Source organism: Mauremys reevesii, linkage group 2 (genome assembly GCF_016161935.1).
Source record: "Mauremys reevesii isolate NIE-2019 linkage group 2, ASM1616193v1, whole genome shotgun sequence".
Taxonomy (NCBI): Eukaryota; Metazoa; Chordata; order Testudines; family Geoemydidae; genus Mauremys; species Mauremys reevesii.
Window position 1 is genome coordinate 69,246,666 of NC_052624.1, and position 26,282 is coordinate 69,272,947.

General features: G+C 43.4%; 2 protein-coding genes across 9 annotated transcripts in view; one reads left to right on the plus strand and one right to left on the minus strand.

The window, feature by feature from the left end:
- The window catches only part of ZNF385D (zinc finger protein 385D), a 609,937-nt gene that overhangs the window by 137,451 nt on the left and 446,204 nt on the right, over positions 1–26,282 (minus strand). The gene's annotated exons all lie outside the window — the stretch shown is intronic.
- LOC120398283 (coiled-coil domain-containing protein 12-like) lies at positions 127–813 on the plus strand. The gene has a single exon (XM_039525578.1). It carries the CDS (start codon positions 127–129, stop codon positions 664–666), a length of 540 nt encoding a protein of 179 aa, XP_039381512.1. The 3' UTR covers positions 667–813.

Sequence of the window (26,282 nt, forward strand, 5' to 3'; positions counted from 1 at the left end):
TTTCACAAGAAGCTTGAATTGTTCAGAAATTTTAATACTGCAGAAATGTTCAATTTCTGAGAAGAGTTGGTAGAAGAGAAAACTGGCAAACCAGAAAAGTAGTAGTTGTAGTAGTCCAGTAACTAGATGGCGGCCCCTGTTGCCAACTCAGGCCCCGGCCCGGCTCCCGCGGCCGGCTCTGGCGTGGGGCGGCTGCAGGAGGAGGCGCTGCGGCGGAGGGAGCGGCTCAAGGCCTTGCGGAGCCGGACGGGGGCGCAAAAGAATAAGGACAATGGTGAACATGAGAATAAGCAGTTTAGAGAAGACGACGAAGAGGATGCCACCAAACACAAAGAGCTCAAGCTGCAAAATTATGTTCCTGAGGATGAAGATCTCAAGAAAAGGAAGGTGCCTCAGGCCAAGCCAGCCTCAGTGGAAGATAAGGTGAAAGACCAACTAGAAGCCACGAAGCCAGAGCCTATCATTGAAGAAGTGGATTTGGCAAACCTCACCCCCAGAAAGCCAGACTGGGATTTAAAGCGAGACGTAGCCAAGAAACTGGAAAAACTGGAGAAGAGAACGCAAAGGGCAATTGCTGAATTGATAAGAGAGCGATTGAGAGGCCAGGAGGAAGAACTGGCATCAGCTGTTGGATCAGCGAAGCAGGAAGGAAGTGATTCTGATTAAGGAGCTGAGCACATGGCAGAACTGTGTAATATACAAGAGGGGCTGGTGAGCTGTCGTCACTTAAACAGATGGGGGGTGGAGCCTCCCGTTGCATGGAGGCTTTGCGGAGGGCAAGAAGAAACCAATGACTGTACAAAAGAATCCCGAAATGGCACGATTCATATTGTTCCCTTTTACTTTCTGATCCCCCCACATACAGGAGCTTGTGGAGCACGTGCTGTATCGGTGGGTTTTGTTATAGATAAAACTGGGCTGCAACAAGTATTTTTTTCATAATAAAATGACCCGGCAACGGTGCAAAATGTCAACAAAAAAAACACTAAATACCTGGAGAAACAGGATCTCAAGATCAGGTTCCTTTAGTGGAATGCCATACTAAAACAAATCACCATCCATAACACTAGAGCTAGAATTACTGGAATCTGACAGTGAAGTCAATGCCACAGCTTCACAAAATCTCCTGTAACTTCTCACAACCAAGTTGCTGTTAGAATGCATGATAATTACAGTGTAAATAACCTTAAGGATTGATTTTTTTTAAAGCCCTCCAATTTTGTGTGCAATTTTGCACCATCAATTAATGGCAAGTGCAAAAATGCAGAGAAAAATGCCCCCTTGCCCATTGTGCTCTCTTAATACATTATTGTGATTGTAAATCACATTTTTATACCTCTAAATGAAAAATGTATGCCCACAAATGAATTTAGACCAAAGTTTAATTCCAGGTACAAAACTGCATAGCAAAAATTGAAAACTCAGTAGAGGGGGCCCCCTTAAGAATTAATTCCCATTCGGGCTGTCGATTAATCACAGTTAATTTATGAGATTAAGGCAAAAAAATTAATCGTGATTAAAAAAATTAATCATGATTAATTGCACTTTGAGTCACATGGTTAAACAATGCAATGCCAATTGAAATGTAATATTTTGATGTTTTCTATATTTTCAAATATATTGATTTCAATTACAATACAGAATATAAAGTGTACAGTGCTCACTTTATATTATTTTTATTATAAATATTTGCACTGTAAAAATGATAAACAAATAAATAATAGTTTTCAGTTCACCTCATACAAGTACTGAAGTACAATTTCTTTATTGTGAAAGTGCAACTTACAAATGTAGATTTTTTTTGTTACATAATTGGATTCAAAAACCAAAACAATGTAAAACTTTAGAGCCTACAAGTCCACTCAGACCTACTTCTTGTTCAGCTAATCGCTAAGACAAACAAGTTTGTTTGCATTTATGGGACATAATGTTGCCTGCTTCTTATTTACAGTGTCACCTGAAAGTGAGAACAGGCATTTGCATGGCACTTTTGTAGCCAACACTGAAAGATATTTATGTGCCAGATATGCTAAACATTCGTATGCCCCTTCACGCTTCAGAAATCATTCCAGAGGACATGCTTCCATGCTGATGACACTCATTAAAATATAATGGAGGAATTAAATTTGTGACTGAACTCCTTGGGGGACAACTGTCTGTCTCCTGCTCTGTTTTACCTACATTCTGCCATATATTTCATGGTATAGCGATTTCATGTTATAGCAATGACCCAACACATGATGTTCATTTTAAGAACACTTTCATTCAAATTTGACAAAACACAAAGGTACCAATGTGAGATTCCTAAAGATAGCTATAGCACTTGATCCAAGGTTTAAGAATCTGAAGTTTCTTCCAAAATCTAAGAGGGATGAAGTGTGGAGCATGCTTAAGAAGTCTTAGAAGAGCAACACTCTGATGTGGAAACTACAGAACTGAACCACCAAAAAGAAAGATGCTGGTGGCTCTGACTCAGAGTATTAAAATGAAATTAGTTGGTCCGCACTGCTTTGGATCGTTATCGAGCAGAACCTGTCATCATCATGGACACATATCCTCTGGAAGGGTGGTTGAAGCATGAAGGGACATAAAAATCTTTAGCGCACCTGACATGTAAATATCTTCCGACACCAGCTACAACAGTGCCATGCAAACAACTGTTGTCACTTTCAGGCGTTACTGTAAACAAGAAGCGGGCAGCATTATCTCCTACAAATGTAAATAAACGTGTTTGTCTGAGTGATTGGCTAAACAAGAAGTAGGACAGAGTGGAGTTGTAGGCTCTAATGTTCTACATTGTTTTATTTTTGAGTGTAGTTATTTTTTGTACATAATTCTACATTTGTAAATTCAACTTTCATGATAAAGAGATTGTATTACAGTACTTGTATGAGGTGAATTGAAAAATACTATTTCTTTTGTTTTTTACTGTGCAAATATTTGTAATAAAAATAAATATAAAGTGAGCACTGTACACTTTGTATTGTGTGTGGTAATTGAAATCAATACATTTGAAAATGTAGAAAACATCCAAAAATATTTAAATAAATGGTATTCTGTTATTCTTTAACAGTGCTATTTATCACATGATTAACCATGATTAATTTTTTTAGCCATGCGATTAATCATGATTTTTTTTAATTGCTTTACAGCCCTAATTCCCATACATCCAAACTGTGACACTATAAGAATGTTGCAAATCTAGACACCGATTCCATGCCCCAGAGTTATACTATAGAACAGAGAACATAATATTGCTACACTAACCTATTTTCCCTCAAAACTAATAATTTCATGGACTTCATGTACTTTGAAAACTGTATGGCTGATATACACTGAATAGTTCAGAACATGGGACAACTTTCCATGTTGTTTCTGAGACACATTGAAAGGGTAGGGGTGCAGTTACTGCAACTGAGCCAGAACCTCAACTGATGTAAGTCAGCATAGCTCTGGGATCTGGCCCTAAATTCATTTGACATTCATTACTTATCTGAGGATGTACACCATCAGGGCTATCAATCCAGTTCATTTCCTGAGTGTTGCCGTCGCTGGGGAGGGGTGTATGTGTGTAAATAAATGTATAAAATTCAAAATAAATGATGGTGCCCCCTTAGAGGACTTAGCAAAATAAATAAATAAAAATAAAGATGCTCAAATAATTTGCTTTTATGTGCAAACTGGAAAACTATGATATCAGACGTTTAAAATGCATGTTCTAGATGTGCTATCATGCATGGCTCATCCTCTTATTGCTAATTTATTCAGTGTTGCCTCAGTAATTATGCGGAATAATTACTCAGTGAATTGAAATTCAACATTACAAGTGCAACCTTTCTTAGTGATCTACCGTTTCTGATCTTATCAATGAAACAGTATAATATTGTAATGTGCTGCTTTTCATACATCTCATACAGAAACACTATTTACCCAAATTAAACAAAATGATTCAGGAGAAAAATATCTCTAGTAATTATAACCACCATCTGCAGTATTTGCACAAGGACTATTTTTTAGAAAGTAATTATTTAAAACTGGGCAGAACTCTAAAAATGAATGTCTGAAGACACAATCATTGTGCTAATTAGGCACACTAGAACAAAATGCAAGGAATTGTAAAACTAGAATAAACCCGTGCACACGTGTTTCTGTAGATATATTTTACATACCTACTACATTAAAAGAACATTATTTTGGTTACAAAATCAAGCTTTCAAAAGTTAGGAAATGCCAGAATTAAGGTTGCCTGTGCAACACTAATTTGCCCAACTTACATGTTTGTATTATGATACAGTCTTTAATTTCATCACATGCTTTTTCCTCAGACCGCTGCCTCTTTCAGTGCACAGAATGCACAGTGCTCACTTAATGAACAGCTGTTTAATATTATGTTTTTTCCTCCTTACTCAAAGTGTGGCCCTGGGCCTTATTTACTGCACACTAACCAAACCTTGGTCTGAAAACAGAATTATTAATTTCCTCCTGGGCTTTTCTGTGGCACCAATTAGTATAGTAAGTGAGTGCTTCACAAATATTAAATTAATGCACAACACCCCTCTGAGATGGGAGAGTATTATCCCTAATTTACAGATAGGGAGCTGAAGAACAAGGAGGTTAAGCTCAAAAGTATCCATTCATTTTGGATGCCCAATCTGAGATGCCAAGGCCCTGATTTTTCAGAGTACTTAGTGTTATGTAGCAATTAATACGTTTAAAGCCTGGCTCCCATTGACGTTAGCTGCAGCTAAGAGTACTCAGCACTTCTGCAAATCAGATAGCAGGGCATCAAACTGGGCATCCTGAAAGCGAGGAGCATACAATTTGTGGCCACCTGTGAAAAAAATGGTTTAAGTGACTTGATTAACATCACACAGGAACTTCGTGACACAGGCAGTGATAGAGTCCAGTTCTCTAGGGCAACATTCAACTGCCTGAACTGTGGGATCCTCCTTTATTTCCTGCAACTCCCTGCCTCATACACATCTTCCAACTTCTGCAATGAATGAGGCAGGGGTCCTACAGACAACAGCCTCCTTCACTAGTCAATCCTGATTCATCCCCAGAGCAGATCCAAAAAACTCTCTCAAACCTTATCAAAACAAACCTTACCCTGCACACACAACTGTCCCTGTGGGGAGCAGATGAGAGAGAGAACAAAGCACCCATCATAGATGTTTGTCATGTAATTTAATGCACTACTGAAAGGTGCTCAGATGCTACAGTGATGAAGGCAGTATACATACATACAGAGATTAGAATAGAATGTGGTACCTTAATTTAAGGTCCACACATACATCATGTTGGTTTTCTAACCATACAAGAATAAAAGAGCTCAAGCTTAAAGTACTAAAAACAATGGGATTATTTTTGTAGGCACTGTGGAAAAAGTGGTATTTCAGGAGACTTAAATGAGGAGAGGCAGAGGTAATAATATTATTAAACATATAACAACTTCCTAAAACAAAGAAAGGGAGAAATGTTAAGCTTTCTGTAAAGATACCAATAAAGTTAAAATTCTAACTTTTTCAAAGTCTCATTGTTTCACAAAGTTCAATGAAGAATGGAGCACATATAAACTCTGGAGAAAACAACATAATAATAAAAAGCTAAGAACATTTTCAAGCTTAGTCTTTAAGATAGAGTCCGGAACAAAAGGTTAGCAAGTGTAATGAAGATTACATAAGGCATTCCCAATAGGATTGTTCTTATGTTCATATGCGAATGAACTTTGAAAAACTGGACCAAAGGTTATAATTGTTTTTAGTAACAGCGGATCCTTTTAATAACTCCTAGTAAACAAAAGCAGGATGTTTGCCAGACAAATTTTATTAATTTCTACAGAACTGGGCCCCGAAGGGAACATTTCCTCAGAGTGCATGAGAGTCCAAAAAGGCCATTACAGTCTATTACATACACACATTTCAAAAAATTGTTAATGCCAGTACTGCTATGCCCAGAAATTTTTGCAATAGAGTGTAATGATTCCAAAAAAGCCATTATAATCCAACATGCTATATGTGATTAGAATATTTAAAAAATGTAGAATGCTTACCTGAAAGGTCTATAGAGCTCTCGCAAACAACATTATAATATATTCTATAGTGTCTAAGCCTTTTCGGTATTTAAACACTTTATGGAATGTGTCTTTATAAGTAAGGTAAAAGTAAACTATAGAGAAGAAGTTACTGCACATAAATAGTAAGCATCTTGCAAAGCTAAATGTCTTAAAGGGTCAGTGTCAACTGGAGTTATTCAGTTAATTTTAAAAAGTAGTTTCAAGCAGGCCCAGACTGAGACCTAGAGAACATCTACACTTGCAAGTGTCTACAGCTACAAGTGTGGTTTTGGGCCGTGCCCCCTTACTGTCCACCAAAGGAAGATGGGGAAGGACCCACCGCCAAATTGCCGCCGAAGAATGAAGCGGTTGTGATAGAGCAGCCTAAGTGCCGCCGATTGCAGCTTTTTTTTTTTTTGCGCCGCTTGTGGCGCTTGTATTCACCGGGCAGCGCTCCAAGGCTTCAGCAGCACTTCAGCGGTGGGTCCTTCACTTGCTCAGAGTCTTCTGCTGCACTGAAGGACCCGCCGCCGAAGACCCGGAGCGAGTGAAGGGCCCGCCACCGAAGTGCCGCTGAAAACCCGGAGCGGCTTGTGGGGCCCCTGCAGAGCCCAGGGCAAATTACCCCACTTGCCCCTGCAGGGCCGCCCAGAGGGGGGGGCAAGTGGGGCAATTTGCCCCAGGCCCCGGGCTCCGCAGGGGCTCCCAAGAGAACAGCTGAGGCTCCCAGCCTGACCCCGACCCTCTCCTGGAGACTCAGCACATCCAGGAGCTTCCCTGAACAGCTGCAGCGTGTCTCCGGTGGGGCCTGAGCTCCGCCCCGCTCAGAGCCGCGTGGTAAGGGGGCAGGGCTGGGAGCTCAGGCCCCGCTGGAGCTCGCAGCCCCGCCCCCTTACCATGAGGCTCTGAGAGGGGAGGAGCTCAGGCCCCGCGGAGGCAAGCTGCACCGCTATTCAGGGACGCTCCTGGATGCGACGCGCTGAGGCTCTGGGTGATGGGGGAGCCGGGGGTAAGAGGCTGGGGCCAGGGGGGTTGGATAAGAGGCAGGGAGTCCCAGGGACAGTCAGGGGACAGAGAACGGGGGGGGGGGGGTTGGATTGTGGACATTCCGGGGGTCTGTCAGGACTCAGCGGGGGGGGGGATGGATAGGGGTTGGGGTGGTCAGGGGACAGGAAGTAGAGGTGGGGTCCCGGGGTGGTGGTGGGGGCACTGGGGGATGGTGAGAGGGCAAGGAGCAGGATGGGTCAGGGATTCTGAGGTGGATGGGCAGTTGGGGGGCAGGAAGTGGGTAGGGGTCAGATAGCGGGCAGAGCCAGGCTGTTTGGGAGGCACAGCCTTCCCTATCCTAAAGCTCATTCAGCAGTTTGAGGCTTGCAGAAGAGCCAAGCTGTTTGTTAGCTTTTCCATTAGAGCTACCATCCCTTTCACTTCTCAAATGCCAAATTATAGTCTATATTTCATTTCAGTGCCATAGGGAGATTCATGTCAGGGGAGGGTAGCTTCATTTAAAATTAGCCACTGGGGGAGGGATCACATTAGAAGAGCAATATCTTACACCACCTACCTCCTTCCCAACCCTACCAAGGGAGACCCTCCCTCCCCTGCATTCCCTGAGGCTCCAGAGGGGTTAATTCAGTGGTTCTCAAACTTTTGTCCTGGTGACCCCTTTCACATAGCAAACCTCTGAGTGCGACACCCCCTTATAAATTGAAAACACTTTTTTTATATATTTAACACTATTATAAATGCTGGAGGCAAAGCGTGGTTTGAGGTGGAGGCTGACATCTCATGACCCCCAGTAATAATCTCGTGACCCCCTGAGGGGTCCTAACCCCCAGTTTGAGAACCCCTGGGTTAATTTAATTTTAGCACCCTGTGTCCATTCACATGCATGTGCTATTTTGAGCATTTCAGTTTTCACAACATAGGCTCATCCCATATTCTGGAACAAGCTCAAATGCTCAGTTCGTGGAGTATGTACATAAACTATACTAAAGACAAACCCACAGTAACCGTTTCCAGTTTGTGAGGGACCCCATGGAGCCAGTCTCTAGGAAACAGAGGGCTAGTCTACACTTACCAGTACTACGCCGGTGAGGGTGGGTTCGAGTTTTCGAGACTTCTTGTCGCATCGCTCTCTGACGACGCGAGTTCGAACTCGAAGCCGTGCGTCGTCGCTCCACCTCCACCACTGCAAAGGCGGTGGGCGAGTCGCAGGAGGAGCGGGGACTCGACGCCGCCTGATGGTGGGGGAGTAGTTCGAACTACTAGGGTTCAGAATCAGCCACGCTATTCCGTAGAGCTGAACTTGTGCTTAGTAGTTTCCCCCCCTCTTAGTGTAGACCTGCCCAGATAAATGCATGGAGGTTAAGTCCATTAATGGCTATTAGCCAGGATGGGTAAGGAATGGTGTCCCTAGCCTCTGTTTGTCAGAGAGTGGAGATGGATGGCAGGAGAGAGATCACTTGATCATTACCTGTTAGGTTTACTTCCTCTGGGGCACTTGGCATTGGCCATTGTCGGTAGACAGGATACTGGGATGGATGGACCTTTGGTTTGACCCAGTATGGCTGTTCTTATGTTCTAAGCTAAATGAACCCAAAGTTATGAAGACAGATATGAGTCAAGGAAGCCAGTAGAATATCAGAAACCTGGAAAAATTTCTGACTGGATGGGCTCATGCGTTTGGTCACAAGCTGAAGTGGTTCAAAAGTTTTGGATATTTTTTAAGCAGAATTTTTTTTATTGTTTCTTTAAACAATCAAACACAGGAAGCAGCAAATATTTGGCCGCACACTTCTGAAACCCCAAACCATATTCAGGTTTTGGCAGACTAATTTCAGCTTTTCAATTAAAAAAAACCACAACAAATTTTGGAGCAAAGCAGACATTGTCCATGATTTTTTTCTGCTTTTTAAAAACCCCTAGTTTTCGATCCAAAAAAAGTTTTGACGGAAAATATTTGTCCAACCCTTTTAATGAGCTTTAGTGCCTTTTAGCACTAGCTGATGCTGAGAACCAGTGATACCTTGTAAAGAAGTTTTCTTAAAACTGGGTTTGTGCCGAGATGCGGAAGGTTTATTTTTCCCAGGGCCACCTGTGGCGGGAGAGCAAGTGGGGCAATTTGCCTGGGCCCTGCAGGGGCCCTCATGAGAATATAGTATTGCAATTTTCTTTATGGAAGGGGCCCCTGAAATTGCTTTGCCCCAGGCCCTCTGAATCCTCTGGGCGGCCCTGTGCCTCCACTTCTGGGCAGCCCTGGTGAGGAGAATGTGATTCTACACCTATAGCCCAGCAGACCCCCTTGAGAAGCCTGAGGAGATGCTAGGCTGCAGCATAAACCAGAACCTGAGGCTGGTAAATCACAATACATCCCCACACAACCTGGAAATATCCCCTCTTGCTCCAGTAATACATGCCTGAAGCTGGCCACCCCACTCCACCCCACACTACCTCAGTCCATCCTGACATGGTCCCCGAGCAAGATACAGTTGCAAATAAATCTCAAGAACCACTGTAAAACATTTATCATCAACTGTAGCAAAGTATTAACAAGCAGTCCCTGTGCTCCTGGTTGTCTGTGAATTTGTCAGCCAGCACTCTGAATGGCGATAGTCCCTAGGCAGAACCTGCCGGAGCGGAAGTGATGAGGGAGAATGTGGTTCTGAAAGGATCCAAGTGGGGAAAGAACAGTTTTATGATACTTATGGCTGCTCAAAGACCCACAACCACTCCACTGCTCCCCACCTATTTCCTTCACCTTGTGAATGGGAGCCAGGAGAGTGGGAGGCAGGGGCTGGTGGCTCAGGTGTCAGCCTGGAAAAAGAAAGAAAACTATTTACTTGACCAAGGAAAGTCAGAGCAGTCTGTTAACCAAGTGATCATTTCAAATGTTTTGTATCATTCCCAGTCCCTGGTGTCTGTCCTCCCGCCACACTGAATAACTCTGCAGAAGCCAGGAGAAGTAGGTGTGGGTGAAGAATCCACTCCAGGGATTGCACAAACACAATTCCATGTCCTTCCCCAGTGGAGAGGTGATTGGCTTGCACTGTTAACCAAAACTTCAGTGAAGAAAATACATCTGTTTCCATGTCCCTTTCAATACTGTTCATGGGACATGGGCTGGGCCTAGAAGGTAGGTGGATGTTTTCTGTGGTTATCTGTTCCTCTTCCATGGCAATTCTGCCTGGTATCATAGAATGCAGTCAATTTCCTCTCAAATTGCCACCCAGTCCTGTAAGCCTAATTCTGCAAACTTTTGGTATAGCAGAAATTTAAGCTGGTTTCCTGAGGTTTAAAAGCAGGGCAAATGTGCTGGGCTCAATTTCGTAGTTCACCAAACCCCATCACTCAGCAATATACAGAGGGGTCACCATTATCAGAAATGTCCCTCTAGCATAGTTGGCTGAGTGTCCTCCACAGTCAGGGCTGGCTCTAGGTTTTTTGCCACCCCAAGCAAAAAAACAAAAACAAAAAAAACCCTCCGAGAGCACCTGGAATGCCACCCCTGAAATTGTGCCGCCCCCCAAGCACATGCTTGGTTTGCTGGTGCCTATAGCCAGTCCTGTTCACAGTATTGGAAAGCCACTTCTCTTTTCCATTCCGGTACCTTCAAATAACTGTTCTCCAAGTAATGGCCAGCCTTTAAAGAACACAAGGGTGACTTGGTAACATTGCCCTGAAGGAACCAAGACCTTTGTATTCTTTAAAGGCTGGCCCACAAGAAGTCCATCCATGCACTGTAAACATTACAACATTTTAATAAAAGTCCTGCAGGTATCTTACCATATTTAACCTCAGCTCCTTCCTCATGTGCTGCAAAAGTAGTCTGAAGGATGGTGGCTGTAACAGCTGCATTCCTGGGATTCTAAAAAGCATCACTATTGTGGCTTTTGGCAAGAGTTGTGTTACATGTGGGGATTTAGGATATTTTGTTTGACTTGGCAGGATATTCCAGTGCCAAGAGGGAACCTATTCTGCCAGGAGGGCAGGAGCAGCACTGCAGGGAGAGCAGAGGAAGCTGCCAAAGGACTCTGTAGGATCTACTTGTTGGCACAGACAGGAGGAGTCAGGAACAGTTGGACCTTCTTAGGGCAAGGGAGGATTGGGCTCTTAGGCAAGATGAGACATTTGACAAATGAAAAGAAAGCACAGGCAAAGGGAGTGTGCAAAGAGGGAACAGGACTATGCGCTCATGTAGTCCCTAATCCAATTGGTGGCAGAATGTTTTCAGGGCCCGCCCACTACCCTTGCCACTGCTCCTTTCCCAGAACAGGCTCCTCCTCCTGCTCCCTGTTCTTCTCATCCTCCAGCTGATACCCAGGCTGCTGCCTAGGCAGCATCTCCCCCCGCCACCCTTCATCAGGGAACAAAATGCTGGATGCCCAGTACAACATACTCTGCTTGCACCCAAAATCCCTCACATGGGAATCACTAGAGCATGGAGGAGGGAAATGACAAGCCCCATTATGTAGCTGTGGCTTAGTCCCCAAACCCCACACAGGAGATGTCCACATTTGTCACTACCCACTATATTCTGCAGATGTTCCCCCCTTCTCAGGGCGAGGATAAGGGCATGGAGACACCTTGACAGAATTGGTTGCCCACTTCTGTGAGAATATAGCTTGGCGGGGAGGTTCATTTGTTCCTGTTACAAACCATTTTAGCTCTATGTCCCACGTATACGTGTAAATAAAAGTTACTGTTCACTTCCCTTGTGTGTGCACCTTCTTTTCCCGAGTATGAACAATGCAATAATCCCCAGAGGTTTGAGATGCGGTAGGAGTATTCACGGCACAAGACTGCGATTTCTGTGAAAATCTGGTTCCATGGACATGCTAACAATTCCGTACCTTCCACAACCCCTGCCCCTCACCTCCAGCTGTGAATTGGCTAATGTTTAAAAGAAAAGGAGGGTGGGCAGGGAGCTGTGAAATAACTGTTGCTTGTGCAAAGCACCACAATGAAAACTGGAAGACAAAGTTAACTGAAACACCTTTATGTGTCTGTTGATAATGAAGTGAGAATACAGACAAAGGGAAAAAAAGTAACAGTGAAGGTATCTAACAGCCAAGTGTTTTAATGACTCCCTACCCCACCAAACAGTTCCCACTTGCAGTCATGTGAGTTGTCATGCCATGGGAGCAATCCAACATTGCACCTGATAAGAGCTCTGAGCTATAGTGGCAGATGGAAGAAGTGTAAGGAAGGAATGTGTTAATTCCCTACCAAAACCTTTCAGAACTTTTTTTAAAGTACTGTAAAAATGCTTAAGGGCTCCCCATAAAACAACCCGAAATACAGCAGTTAACATGAAACAAAAGCATTGCTGAAGGATGACATTAAAGCATGTTAAAAGTTCCCATAGCACAAAACCACAGCTAAAGCTGTTAAGCTTCAGGGTCCTCCCCAATTGTCTGATTTCCGTTAGTACATCAGCTGCAGGGGATCAAAACCCACCAAGGTATCTCACAACAGAAGGCAATGCTCTACTGAGCTTGTCAAGCAGCACCAGTGTCACAATAATGTACTTTGGCACAGTCCTAGGTAAGCTTCTGGCTCCCCCCGGTCCATTATGTGCGAGCTCACATCATCACAAATTTCTCTGGTTTCCTGGGAACCAGAAGCAGTGTGCATGTGGGTGAGATCAGATTGCCTGTACTGAATTTGAAAAGCAGTTATGTCCTGTGCCCACTCCTCGTGGAAGTATTCCCCTCTCAGCAAAGCACAGCATACCACAATAATCCAAACAGTACTGGACACATTGGCATCCCAGTGGGTCCAGAGGTATCACCAATGGTAGTTTGTTCTGCAGCTACTCAGTCTGCAGTACAAATCCCTTGTTCTTGGGTCGGCAATGTTGGGGTGCAGCTTCACGAGCCATGGTAGCACCAGGTATTTGGGGTCCCCTAAAACAAATGTCAGCGCAGAAACACCATACATAATCATGCCTTTTCAGGGGAATAAAGTCCTTTCTTTCCCCCTACGGTACAACCCCAATCTCCTGAGCATTCTGGCATCATGGATCTGTCATGCATGTCCATTGTTCGTGTTCATGAACTGAACCCTGTGGTTCGCTAAGCCTTGTGAACCAGTGGATAGTAACCTTTGTGCTTCATGTAGTCACTGGCCCCTTTTAGTGGGCAAAATACAGGGATGTGTGTTCCGTCAATGGCCCCCACACTGTTCAGAAAAACCTATCCTCTGAAATCCCACTATAATTTCAGGGACTTTGGTTTATGGCAACCACCAGCGGGCAGATCACAGTATTGAGAGCCTGGCAAACCTGTACAACCACTACCCTAACAGCTGACTTCCCAACCTTGGACTAGTTGGCTGTTAGGTGTTGCCAGATTCAAAACGGCAAAAGCCATCTGCTTCTGCACTGATATAGGTTTCCAAAATCAAGTGATCTGGTGCTGGAGGGCTAGTGCAAGCTCCTTGCACAACTCAATGAAGGGCTGCTTCCTCATTCTGAAGTTTTGCAGCCCTCATCATCATCCCAGGTTTCGAATATGATGTGGTCCCACCACATCATGCTGGATCTTTGTGACCAGAAATAGTGGCCCATCCATGTGTGTACCATGGCAATTCTGGCATTCAAAACATCTGTTGCACAGGACCTGACTGGATTGTCATTCCTCCTTTGGGTCAGCAGTCTTGACCCTCTGACAGCTCTTTGAACCAATTCTGTCCAGTATGTGACACTGTAGTGCATAAACATTTGTCCCAAGAGCAGGAGCAGAAGCAGAAACACAGCTTCCTAGACTTGCTCCATTTTCCCAACACTGTGTGGCAGAAAGGAGAGATGAGCAGGAGCAGCTATCATCAAATGCCTGAAGGCAGCAACATGCAGCAAGCATTTCTTACAACATCTGCTGTGGCACACAGGATTTTGGAATGCTGCCCCTGAAATTTTAGTGTTACCGTCACATACTAAAAAGAGGCAGTGTGGATATGGGTATGTGCCTGTGTACAGCGTGTACCCATGCCAAGCACAGCATATGTGGACACTCAGCATGGGTATGTGGTGTACACTCTAGCAGTGTACATGTAATTGTTTACACTCACAAGTGTAGACACAGCCATAGGCAATATAGGACCTGACTCCTGGAGTCACTAAGTTGTCAGAATCTCAGCTTTAATTTAATTTATGTTTCTAGTGCTTATGTTATGTTATGCTAATTTATGTTTCTAGTGCTTATGGCTTATGGCTGTGAAGAACACCTTGAACATATGACATTAGTGTAACAATGCAGTGGTGTTTGCCTGATTCTGCAGAGAGCTTGAAACAATAGTTTCTGAAAGGTGGCAACTGACTCATTCATCCCAGCCATTGTCTAGTCTAGGATAAAAGAGACTCTTTTTAGCTAACATGTTCCATCTCACACATTTTAAAACCTTAGCATAGACAGGGCAAGCTGTATTTTAACATGTTAGCTGGTTGAGTATCCAATAATTAAAATGAAGGGTCTTGGACCACATTCTTGGCAGGTGTTAAAGTCCCTTTCTTTCACCAGAGTGGCATAAAGGGAACATAAAACATTCCTGATTAGCACCTGAGAAATTCCTCTCTGTCTGGCTTGAAAGTGTGTCTCTCTCACAAACAGAAGTTAGTCCAATAAAAGATATTACCTCACCCACCTTGTCTCTCTAATGTCCTGGGATCAACACGGCTACAACTACACTGCATACAAATGGCATAAAGCTCGTGCAGCCAACTTCATGCCCTCCACCACTCACCCTCTTCTGGTCCCCAGAGTGATGAGTGCAGAGCTGGTCTGCAATGCACTCTGGTAATCGTGGACTGGCAGAATGTTCCCTAGAAAACTATTCCAGCTGTGGTAAGTAAGTTGCACTGGGGACCGATTAGCCAACACCCATCCTAATGATCAGCGTAGTCAGAAAACTGGTTTAATTCTGCCTTGGATTTTTGAATGCACATCAATCTAGCCTCAAAGTTTGGGGGAAGCAATTAACTGCAGGTAGAAATGAGAATATTTACTTGCAGAGTTTCTCTGACAGGCTCAGAGAAACCATACAAAATTTTACCCCTCTCTCTTCTGAAAAAATGAGCTACAATAGCTTCTGCTGACCTATCTGCTGACCTAACCACATGGGTTAGGCTTGGACAATTTTGGGAACGGAACCACGTGACCAATTCCAATAAACCTATCTCAAAACGTGAAATTAAAAATAAATTTCCCCAGAAATGTTTCATTGTCATTCATTGAGGACAACAACATCAACAAGATTGTGTGTCTAACTTCAATGTTTTCCGCGGAGGCAAAAAAGTCTAAATAATGTATGTTTGCAGATACAGCTGAGAAAACTCAAATAAAAGCTTGACTCTGAGTACTTTTGAGTTTCAGGTTGAACATTTTAGGCAGCCGATGTCATAGCTTTAACTATGAACTACAGAATTGCTATCACAGCTCTATTACAACATCATGCCTCCATCGCTGAGCTTTAAGGAGAAGGTTTAGTTCTGCAGGACTGGTAACAGTCTGGCCCAGAGTAGAAGCCATTAACTTTTTTGCTTTCTCAGTGATGCCATCAGAGGAGAGTCTTGCCTGAATTGCTGATCCAGAAGAGTAACCCATGGGAAATAGCTTTGGGAGATGAGCTTTCACTTAGGGTAATGTCTATACTGCAGCCCGGAGCACATTTCCCAGCGCTGGTAGACAGACATGCACTAGCTCCATTTCAGCTAGTATGCTAAAAATAACAATGTAGCCTGAGTAACATGGGCAGCAGCTCAGGCTAGCTGCCTGAGTGTGCACCAGGGGGTCCGTGTGGGTTTGTACTGAGGTGGCTAGCCCAAGCAGCTCCCATGCTCCCCCAGCTACATTGCTATTTTTAGCACGCTAGCTTGAACACAGCTAGTGTGTATCTGTCTACCCACACTGGAAAGCACATTCCCAGGGGCAGGGTAGACATACACTAAATTGTAACCATGTTGGTCCCAGGATATTTGAGAGACAAGGTGGGTGAGGCAATATGTTTTATTGGACCAACTTCACTCACAATGAACTCACACAGGGAAATGATAAAAAGACAAAACCCCCACATCACCTGTGGGTGAACACTTTTCACAAAGCAATCACTCTATATCTGACCTATCAGGTCTCATCCTCCAAGGAAACCTTCACAACACTTTCAAAGGATGAGCCTTCATAAAGCCTTGTATGCAGGCACCCCTGCAGCTCCCATTGGCTGTGGTTCCTGGCCAATGGGAGCTGTGGGAGCAGCACTTGGGGTGGGGGCTGTGTGAGGAGTCCCCTGGCTGTCCCTACATATAGGGCCAGAGGAGGGACATGCCGCAGCTTCTGGGACCCAAGCGGGGCTCCCCGGCTGGAGCATGGCAAGCCCTGGACCCCACTCCCTGGCAGGAGCTGGAGGGCTGGGTTAAAACATCTGGAGGGCCAGATATGGCCCCCAGGTTGTAGTTTTCCCACCCCTGCCCTAGTCCCTGCAGTAATTCCCTTAAAAGACCACCAAGATACTTTGCCTCATCTTGGACCTTCCGCCACCTCCCCCAGCCCAAGCTGAACTCACCACGTTTAGGGCGCTCATCGAGTTGTGTGCTTGCCAAGGGAGAGTGAGAAAGAAGTGTATTTATCTGTTATGATTCAATTATGTGAGTCCCCTCACAATACTTCCTCTTTATATGGTTTCTTGTATTTCTGCAGATGTGGCCTTGAAGGGAACCCCTTACACACTGGCAAAGCGCCTCCATCAGATAAGGAGGCGACCAAAGAGGAGTAAGGAGGACATTTTTAGGGACGTGCTCCAATAGTCTGACACTGCAGATCATGATCACAGAGCATGACAAGAGACAATTAATGAAAAATTAACAATAGATAGCCAGGAGAGGAAGCAGGGCCAGGAGCGAATGATAAAACTGATGGAGAACCAAACAGAGATGCTGAAGTGCCTGACTGCACTGCAGGCAGAACACATGCGTGCTCGCCTCCCCCTGCAGCTCATACAGAACTGCTTGCCATGCCCTCTCCAAACTCCCCAGGCACATATTTCTTGCATGTCCCCAGCCTGTCGCAGTATCCCTTTCATTCCACACCTTTGGACAGGTTCCCTAATGACAGCTGGACTTACACACAGCTATGAGAGCCTCCATTAAGAGAGTGCTCTTCAGTGTTCTGTCCCTTGCAACACATCAAATTCTGTGTTTTAGTTATTGCTGTTTAAGAAAAATGTACTCATAGAAAGAAAATGACTTTTTATTTTTCTCCTATACACAGTGGTTGCTGCTGGAATGCATACACTGTGCCAGCTGGCACATTTGCAGACTACAAATCACATACCGGAAGCAATTATCACAAGGGGCATTCCAAGCGGCTAGTAAACAAAGCCTGGCCGAAGGCATTACAGAAAAACACATTACTGGGGCTCATTGTCAAAATTCTGCTTCAAAGTCTCTCTGATTCAAATATTCCCCCATTGTGCTCCTCTGATAGCTCTGATATCTGGCTGCTCTAAATCACCTCCCAGACAATCTGCCTCAATGCGCCATCCCTGGGGAAACTTTTCCCACTTACCTTCACAAATATTATGTAAAGTACAGCAGGCTGCTATGACCATGGAACTATTTTCCACATTGAGGTCTAACCTGCCATATAGGCAGCGCCAGCGAGCCTTTAATCTGCCAAATGCACATTCAACAGTCATTCTGCAGCTGCTCAGCCTGTTGTTGAAGCATGGCTTGCTGCTATCAAGGTTTCTGGTGTAAGGCTTCATGAGCCATGGCAGTAAGCGATAGGCTGGGTTTCCCTGGATCACTATGGGCATTTCAACATCTTCCATTGGAATTTTCTGGTCTGGAAAGAAAGTCTCTACTTGCATCTTCTTGACCACCCTGCATTGATATCAGTGAAATGACCCCAGTGATCCACAAGCACCTGCAATACCACAGAGAAGTAGCCCTTTCCATTGATGTAATCTGTCAAATGATGGTACGGGGCCAAAATTGGGATATGCACAGTTAGGGAATACCATTGCTGCAAAGCCATCCACTATTTCACACACATTTCCCAGAATAACAGGCCTTCATAGCAGGGTGAGATTAATGACTCTGCCCACTTATGTGAACACAACCCACACGGTGGACTTTCCAACTGCAAACTGATTCGCAACCGACCAGTAGCAGTCTGTAGTTGCCAGCTTTCACATAGTGATCACTACTTGCTTCTCCACTGAGAGGGCAGCTCTCATTTTGGTGTCCTTGCACTGCAGGAAAGGGGCGAGCTCTGCACATAGTTCCAGGAAGGTGGCTTTGTGCATCCGAAAGTTCTGCAACCACTATTCATTATCCCATACCTGCATAATGATGTGACCCCAACACTCAGTGCTTATTTCCTGAGCCTAATAGCAATGGTCCACTATGTACAGCGGCTCCATGAATGCCAAAAGTAATCTGGTATTTTTTTTAGGGCTGCCAAGTGATTAAAAAAATTAATCGTGATTAATCGCACTGTTAAACAATAACAGAATGCCATTTATTTAAATATTTTTGATGTTTTCTACATTTTCAAATATATTGATTTCAATTACAACACAGAATACAAAGTCTATGGTGCTCACTATATATTTATTTTTGATTTACAAGTATTTGCACTGTAAAAAACCAAAAGAAATAGTATTATTCAATTTACCTAATAGAAGTACTGTAGTGCAATCTTTCTATCATGAAAGTTGAACTTACAAATGTAGAATTACATAAAAAAACCTGCATTCAAAAATAAAACAATTTAACATTTTAGAGCCTACAAGTCCACTCAGTCCTACTTCTTGTTCAGACAATTGCTCAGACAAACAAGTTTGGGGCTTGGCTACACTTGTGAGTTAGAGCACATTAAATCAGCCCTGGGCGCCCTAACTCCTGAGGTGTCCACACTGGCAAGGCACGTAGAGCACCTGGACTCTGCAGCTGGAGCGCTCCTGGTAATCCACTTCCATGAGAAGCATAAAGCTTGCTGCACCCCGGCTGAAACACCCAGGTATCACTGTGGACGACATGTTGCATTACTGCACTGTGATTGGCCTCTAGAAACATCCCATAATCCCCTGAAACCAAGTAGCCACTCTTGTCATTGTTTTGACCTCGGCTGCAGGCATGCGGATATCCCCTTTCAAAGCTCTGTTTCTGACAGCCGGCATGCTTATTTGCTCCAGGATAAAGCAAGCCATTACTGTGGAATGCTGCTGTTGTGAGTGTGTGAGAGAGAGAGTCAGGAGGAAGGGGGGGTTTGCTGCTGTCTGAACTTACAAGACAGCATGTTGACACACACTCTGCCCCCCAAAACACACTGTCTCTCCCCGCGCATACACACAACACACTCCCTGTCACACTCCACCTCCTCTCCATTTGAAAAGCATGCTGCAGCCACTTGCAAAATGGGATAGCTACCACAATGAACTGCTCTTTGTGGTGTTGCAAGAGCTGCTAATGTGGCCACGCCAGTGTGCTTGCAGCTGACAGTGTGAACACACGGCAGGGTTTTCTCTGCTGCGGTCTCCGCAGGCTGGTTTAACTCCCAGCGCTCTACATCTGCAAGTGTAGCCGTGCCCTTGTTTACATTTGCCAGAGATAATGCTGCCCACGTCTTATTCATAATGTCACCTTAAAATGAGAACAGGCAGTCTCATGGCACTGTTGTAGCCAGTGTCACAAGATATTTACGGGCCAGATGCGCTAAAGATTCTTATGTCCCTTCATGCTTCAGCTACCATTCCAGAGGACATGCGTCCATGCTGATGATGGGTTCTGCTCGATAATAATACAAAGCAGTGCAGAACGACACATATTCATTTTCATTATCTGAGTCAGATGCCACCAGCAGAAGGTTGATTTTCTTTTTTGGTGGTTCGGGTTCTGTAGTTTCCGCATCAGAGTGTTCTAAAAGCATGCTTCACACCTCGTCCCTCTCAGATTTTGAAAGAAACTTCAGATTCTTGAACCTTGGGTCGAGTGTTGTAGCTATCTTTAGAAATCTCACACTGGTACCTTCTTTGTGTTTTGTCAAATCTGCAGTGAATGTATTCTTAAAATGAACAACACATGCTGGGTCATCATCCGAGACTACTATAACATGAAATATATGGCAGAATGCAGGTAAAACCATGGAGCAGAAGACATACAATTCTCCTCCAAGGAGTTCAGTCACAAATTTAATTACCGCATTATTTTTTTTAACAAGTGTCATTAGTATGGAAGCATGACCTCTGGAATGGTGGCCGAAGCATGAAGGTGCATATGAATGTTTAGCATACCTGGCACGTAAATACCTCTCAATGCCGGCTACAAAAATGCCTTGCAAATGCCTGTTCTCACTTTCTGGTGACATTGTAAATAGGAAGTGGGAGCATTATCTCCTGTAAATGTAAACAAACTTGTTTGTCTTAGCGACTGGCTGAACAAGAAGTAGGACTGAGTGGACTTGTAGGCTCCAAAGTTTTGCATTGTTTTGTTTTTGAGTGCAGTTATGTAACAAAAAAAAATCTATCTTTGTAAGTTGCACTTTCATGATAAAGAGATTGCACTACAGTACTTGAATGAGGTGAATTAAAAATACTGTTTCTTTTGTTTACCATTTTTACAGTGCAAATATTTGTAATAAAAATAATATAAAGTGAGCAGTGTACTCCTTGTATTTTGTGTTGTAATAGAAATAAACATATTGAAAATGTAGAAAAACATCCAAAAATATTTAAGAGTATGTCTACACTACCCATCGAATTGGCGGGTAGTGATCGATCTATCGGCGATTGATTTCTCGCGTGTAGTGTAGACGCGATAAATCGATCCTCGATCGCTCTCCCATCGACTGCTGAACTCCAGCTCAGCGAGAGGCGGAAGCAAAGTGGACAGGGAAGCAGCGGCAGTCAATCCCGCGCCGCGAGGACACAAAGTAAGTGATTCTAAGTCGATCTAAGATACATCGACTTCAGCTCCGCTATTCTCATAGCTGAAGTTGCGTATCTTGGATCGATCCCCCCCTCCCAGTGTAGACCAGGCCTAATACATTTCAATTGGTATTCTATTATTGTTTAACAGTGCGATTAATCACGATTGTTTTAATCACAATTAATTTTGTTGAGTTAATCACGTGAGTTAACTGCGATTAATCCACAGCCCTAGTTTTTTTCCCATGGCACACAGCAGGGGATTGCTGTTCAGATTTGCAGCTCATGAAATACTGCATGATCAGCCATATTGTGTTCATAACACTTATCACAAGACTAGAGAGCAGTGCAGGATCCATTCTCTCAGGCAGAGATGGCGGGTGCACAGTTTACAGGAGCTAATGAAAAACAGTGTGAAATGTAGTCATAAGCCCATGGAATGATCGGACCGAAAAAAATTACATCATGGGATGGTGAGCCCGTACTGAGGATGCACTGCAATCTATTTTCCATTCCCACAACTCCGAGTGGCAGAAGGTAGTGAGCTGCACAGTGTTATTGCTACCCACAGTTCACTGCTCTCTCGCTCACTTCTAGAGCACCACCGCCAACACAAGGAACATTGTGTGAACATGCATAAGCAATGTAATTATAGCAGTTTATGATTATCGGCGTAACTTGTGTCGACTTAATTCTGTAGTGCAGACATAGCCTAAGCTTGAAAGCTTGTCTCTTTCACCAACAGAAGTTGGTCCAATACAAGATATTACGTCCCCCGCCTTGTCTCTCGAATACCCTAGGATAGACACAAGAGAAGAGGACGAAGTGTGAAAACCATAATAAGGCCCTCATAGGTACACTATGGTAGCTTGTGAAGCAGAGAAATGAAAATAGACCTTTGCGCAGGTATGCCTGAACAGTATCAGGATTTCCTTGGTGCTAAATTAGGTGAGATATAAGAGAGAGAGATACAACCAAAAGGTCTGATTCTTTGTTGGCCTGCACTTTCTATAGTAATTTACACCAGTGCAAAGTAGGGATAAAAACACTATCACTCTGATTTCTGCTTCAATTCTTTTAGGATTAAAAAGGCAGGGGAAAAGTGAAAGGAAAATAGATTTACCACACATTGATCTTATTATAAAAATGTTGTCCCAGATTTTCTGTATTGTCCTCCAAACACAGGAAATCAAGAGCATGGCACAGACTTATTTAATTCTTCTGTAGATTTAGATGTAAATCTTGTCAAAGATCTTGTCAAAGATTCCCCTTTCTTCAGAAACTCAGTTTTCCTGCAAACAAGTTTTAAAAGAAGGTTGATGCGGGGGCTTCTACTACTATGCTAAATAAATACTAATACAGAAACACAAATTGTATTCACACTATGACTTTTGGTGAACAGAGCAGACTCACACCTGCAGTGTGTCTCCACAACTGTGACTCCACTTTAAAAGTCTAATTTTCTATTGATTGCATTGAGGTTCATTCCATATCTCCTGTTGGACTTAGTGAGCAGATCATTAAAGTGATCCTGAGCACAGTGAACAGCTGTGGAAAATATATTTACAGCTCATTCATTACCTAGAATACTTTTTATCCTCTCCTACCCTACAAATGAGATGTATTAAATAATTCTCATCATGTTTTACATCATTTGGAAAAAGATACGGAAATTAACAGTGTGCACTCTAGTGTAGAATGAGGCAATTTTATATTTTTCCCCCTAAGAACAAACTAGGCTTGTTTGACTCTAAAATCAAAGCTTTAATCAAAATACAACTTTCTATTTTCAAGACAATTCCATTCCACCCCCACTTCTGTCCCTGACCTTTATTAAACTAGACCACCACAACTAAAAGGGGCACAATATTGAGTTTCATGGAAAGAATATTGATTTTTCTTCTGCAGTGCAATCTAAAATACTATACTGAAGATTCAGCACATTTTAGACGGACTTAGAGTGGCATCCTCCACTTTGTTCTGATGTACTTCACTAGGGCTATGTCTGGCCTTAAATGAGACTGATATTGGTCATTTGGTCTCTTGAATATATTTAATAATGAACTGAAGTATGATCAAGCAATTGACTACACAATTTATCATCAGATTAGTTGTGTCCTTTCTTTTTAATATTAATTTTTTACATATAGGTGTCTCTGACTGACCCGCTCCCTTTTCCTCATGTTTGCAGGTAGAAACTCCAGCCCGATAGATTCCGACATCTTAGAAATGGTGGGAGGCACCAGGTAAGGTAGCAGCTGCTTGAAGGACTTGAAGATGCTCAGGAGACAGGTGTACCTATACCCACCAAAATGATCTGATTCTATGTATCTGTCTAGGTGCTTCTGTGGCTCTCGTCACTATAGCATCTGGGCACCTCAAAATCATTCATGGATTTGATCCTCCTGACAGCCTCGTGAGGAAGGGAAATAATATCCTCATTTTACATTTGGGAACTGAGGCCCAGGGTAACTTAAAGTGATTGGCCTGAGTTCACGTAGGAAGACTTTGTCTTAAAGCGGAATTGAGTCCCATTCCAGTGCTCTATCCAGTGCTTCCTAACAGGTCAGGGGAGAAATATTTCCACCTGCCACAGAAGAGAGAAACCACTTCAAGCCAGGGGGTGCTGCCGCAGCCCCAATGACCATAGTTCCAGCACCCCTGCTTGTCACCTTAATCTACAACAGCATTTTTTTTTGTGGGGGGGGAGGTAAAGTGGTGGTGGAGAACTTGTGACATCTCCCAAGAGCCCCAAGAGGCTGGGGCACCCCTGGGAGCAGGGAAAAACAATCCCCTCTTTATAAATGGATGGGGGCCAGAGAGAGAGAGAGAGAGATGTGTGTGTTAATTCTGCAGGAGAGCCCAATGGGGTTACAAACCCCACCGAACAGAAGCTCCCCGCTGAGCTGCCAGCACCCTGATAACCCAGGACCCTCTTCACTCCAGGATGGTATGTGTGCATCGCCCACTCCCCAAGGGAGGGCTCCTGGATGTGGGCAACTCCCCTTTCCCTCTCTCAGCAGCAGATTGAAGAACTACTGGGAGGAGAATGCACTGGAGCCACTCTCTGTTCTGTAGCGACAGTAGGAGATGCAAGCATTTCAAGACTCAAAGTCAGGGTTACTATCCATCCCCCTGCAGTGCTCCAAACCTCTTCCCTGCTTCACTCCCTGGTCTTCTTAGGAGTGCTGCAAGCTCTTTCAGCAGCTGCAGCCCCCCTATCTGGCACTACTCCCTTCAAGGTGCAGGAGTCCACCTGAACAGGGCTCCTGACTGCAAACAGGAAGGAAAAAAGAGGGTTAGGAGTCTCCACTATAGAAACAGCAGTAAATAGTAAAATACTGTACTTTCTTAATTCTAAGGATGGCTGTGCACTCTCTTTGAGCCTTACTTTCATGAAAAATTAGCATTAGTAAAAAAAGGTAAGCATGCAGCCAACCTTTAAGCTACTAATCTGAATTCCCCTTGGGAAAACCAAAATTAGCTAAATGCTTCGTCTTTATCTCAGAAAATGCTCCCTCTGTTCAAACTCTAGAAAAGAGTTGCACAGAGGAATTCATATACAGTGCAAACAAAAGTGATTGTTCCTACCAAACCCAGGAACTATGCTACATATTCTTGACAGCCACCAACCGGCACTTTATCTATTAACCAGTTACATATCTACAGACACAGAGCACTCCAGTCACACCCTTTCTCTGATGACTTCTCTGCGACCCCAACCACCACTTAAATTTGTGTGTGACTATAAAAAGAACACCACCGCATTTATGTTCTTTTTAACTCCTCCGACTCTTTTTCTTTGAGTATAGAAATTGTATTAGAGAGTGACCATATTCAAAGAACTGAATCCATCCCCTCTGGAGCTTTGGGGGGTTCAGAACCAGATCTGACTCTGGGTCTTAACTTTGAGAGTTAAGCCCATGTCTAGTACTTATATGAAAGTGTGAGTCTGCATGCAGTAGGGGATTTTTTGTGTTTATTCAGTGCTATTTAATATTGATGATACAATACTTGGACCAAAGCCAAATACTCATTTTGGGGGTATAATGTATTCTACTGACAAAAAAATTAACACACACTTTTTGGATACCAGGCAAGTCGGGTTTCCTGATTATTATTAACAGATAATGTGAGGTCATGAAGGGCATTTCCTTCCCAGGCCTTGTCACTAATAAAGTCCAGCACTTCATCAAATCCATTCTAAATCTCAAGTTGATATTTGAATTTGGGCTCTTGTTTTGTCCAATATGGGGAATTGCTTATCATCCACGATGACTGTGACATGAAAATCACAATGACATCTTCTGGCAGTAAGTGTCCCCCGTGTGGAACCTGCACAGAAACCATGGGATTCTATGAAGGGCACCAAAGATACACTACACTTGCTTGCATCAATACTTCTTGAACAGCATGAACACGCTGCTAATGATGGTCAATTACTATGCAAATACCCCATAACTGTGCTCCTCAAAAAGCAAAGCATGGTATGCAGGGCATTTAAAAAAAATAGAAATGAGAAATGATTACTACTTAGCATGGGTTACATGTTGAGAAAACAAAAGGACTCAGTTCTTAGCTTCCCTCTCAAAACTTATGCTACTTACAATGAAACAAATATAAAGAAGCAAAGTTACAACCTTAAACTAGCACACTACAAGTCCTGTGTTTCTATAATTATGCTTATGCTGTCTAAGATTAATCAAGCAAGTTAACGATGCAAAAAATTACATTTATAATCCAGTCTGAATACAGCTGTACTGCAAGCTAGGATCTAAGTGCTATTAAGTTAAATGGAATTAATGGGCTGTCCCTGCCAATCTTCATATCTATCAGTTTCTAATTAACATTCTTCTATAAAGAACAATTTGTGAAAAAAATATACAGACGGAACAATGCTACCACTTGCAATATTCATTGCTGTTAAAGGACAGTCATACAGGCCATAATAGAAACACACACTGTTCATTTCACCAGTGAACAAGAAACTGCCAAGTGGCACTGCAATCAGTAATATATTTTATGTAAAGTCATTTATTTTATACGGCAGCAAATTATCACTACCAAAGATGAACTTTTGTGGGAAATGTCGACTTCAGCTAATAATGGAAGGACTGAGCAGGAGAAGCAATAAAAACCTGGTAGTTAAATTAGCTACCAAAGAAAAATGAATGCAGTGTGTTATCTTTGTAGATAATGTAGCACATTTGTTGCTTCCAACATATGACTCCCAACTTGATTACTAATTTTATTCTTTCAGTACTTGTATTAATTTTAATTGTTTCTGCTAAACCCTTATCACTAT